This window comes from Sinocyclocheilus rhinocerous, unplaced genomic scaffold, assembly GCF_001515625.1.
Source record: "Sinocyclocheilus rhinocerous isolate Xijiao unplaced genomic scaffold, SAMN03320098_v1.1 scaffold1436, whole genome shotgun sequence".
Lineage (NCBI taxonomy): Eukaryota > Metazoa > Chordata > Actinopteri > Cypriniformes > Cyprinidae > Sinocyclocheilus > Sinocyclocheilus rhinocerous.
The window spans coordinates 633404-635301 of record NW_015647013.1 but is presented as its reverse complement, the minus strand read 5'-3'; the positions used below and the strand labels follow the sequence as shown (position 1 = coordinate 635301).

Sequence of the window (1898 nt, the reverse complement as noted above, 5' to 3'; positions counted from 1 at the left end):
ACTATGTACTTACATTTAAATTAATCATTTGGTACAATGTACTTATTGTGTACATGTTTTTGCATTGTACTTATATTGTAATAAATACCTACATGTAATTACATCTGTAATCTGTAATTAAATTTATAATTACATCTTAACCCACCCTTAAACCTACCCATACCGCCAAACCTGTCCCTAACAATGGAAGCAAAAGTGTTTTGCAATACAATATGAACAATAGTACATTGTACTTATTTTTTGATGCAAGTACATAGTAGTTAAGGCCACTTAATATAAAGTGGGACCCTTTCAGTTTTAATCTCACCACACACACACACACACACACGTGACATTTTAGGAGAAATGCCCATTTCTCAGTGCATTTACCTTCCTTATCATGCAAGCATGGATCACCTAATACAGATGTTGAAAGTTAAACAGTTTAGTTTCACCTCCTGTCCGGTCATCATGCTCGCCCTTGTGGTTGCCCTTCTTGCGTATACGATATTGCTGGGAATAGTCCACCACTTCAGCTCGGGCTTTCCGTCCCTCCGGGGATGGCGTGAAGAACTTGCTGAGGGCGTCGATCAGACCCTTTGTTTTCTTGTTGAAACGCAGGCCGCCATGCGCAGAATGGTCTTCTCGGAGAGAGAACAGCATGCGATCGTCGCCGGGATAGCCTTCGCATGAGGAACTGGAGGAGGAGTGTGGGGAGGAGGAGCCTTGTGAGCATTGGTCAACGCCTCCAGTGCCCCGCCTCCTGCCACGCCCACCACCTCGAAGCTTCTTAAAGGGACGGCCCGGTCTGAGGACAACAAAACTTGTAGTAGTCTTAAGCAAATAATTTCACAGTTCTGCAAATGTGACCCTTGACCACAAAACCAGTGCTAAGGGTCAATTTTTTGAAAATGAGATTTATGCATCATCTGAAAGCTGAATAAATGTGATGCGATCTTGGAAAACCCGTCGGATGTCGAGCTGGGACATTTTCAGGAAATTCAAAAAATTGGTTGAAAGTCAATTTTTTTGTCAAAATTGGGTTTTCATTAAATTATTATTCTATAACATCTTGTCTATCATCTCTGAAAATATCTTGGCAAAATTAACTTGTTTAATGCAGAAAAATAGCGTTTATTTGCATTTTTGGGTGAACTAACGCTTTAATCTAATACAAAAATACAGCAAAACAACCATGCCAAAAAAAAAGCTTATTTATTAGCAAGTTGTCAGAAATGTATAGTATATTTTCAACCGAGCCGGACGATTTGGTCAGTCGCACTTTTAAACACATTTTAGTTTTGCTATAGAAAATCTACAAATATTACATAGAGCAGCAGAAGGAAGCGCGTGAGGTTGCCATGGCAACCAAATACACTACCTGCGAATTATTATTTCATTATTTTGCCACACTAAACTCAGCAATAAACACGTTGAAAATAATACACAATAAACATGTCTGTCAAAACGATCTCAAAGGAGGCTTTTATTAACCAAATCAAGGAGTGAATTACTCATCCACTGTTTAAAAAACACAGGCAGGGTCACAATTATTTACAGTGTATGAAGCTAAAGGTTTTTGGGTTAAGGTTCATAATGTAGAACATTTTTAACATTGTATGCTGTATGTGCATAGGTAGCTAGCAAACAAGGAATACAGCTGTTAAGCTAATAGTCACATTTAGCTGAGTAAGATCATGATTGAGAAATGTTGGATACTGCTGGAAATGCTGGTGTTATGGGGTCTCTTATTTATTATTTTAGGATTTCTTTAGTTTGCCCCAGTGAAGCATTTCTATTAATGTAACTGATTAAGTCGTCAAACTCATTCCACATCAGCAGAATAGTGTGGTACAGAAAGTATATGTCCATAGAACAGGTTCTGAATGAATTATGTTACTGATACCTAATGGTCAAAA

The 1898-nt window shown here is 38.3% G+C and overlaps 1 protein-coding gene across 2 annotated transcripts in view; it reads right to left on the bottom strand.

Moving 5' to 3' along the window:
- Positions 1-1898, bottom strand: part of LOC107708249 (histone acetyltransferase KAT6A-like) — a 51239-nt gene that overhangs the window by 21539 nt on the left and 27802 nt on the right. For both annotated transcript variants that reach the window (XM_016512430.1, XM_016512431.1), the window contains exon 7: positions 435-787. In XM_016512430.1, the coding sequence (XP_016367916.1) occupies positions 435-787 (353 nt within the window). The remainder of the gene's footprint in view (positions 1-434; positions 788-1898) is intronic.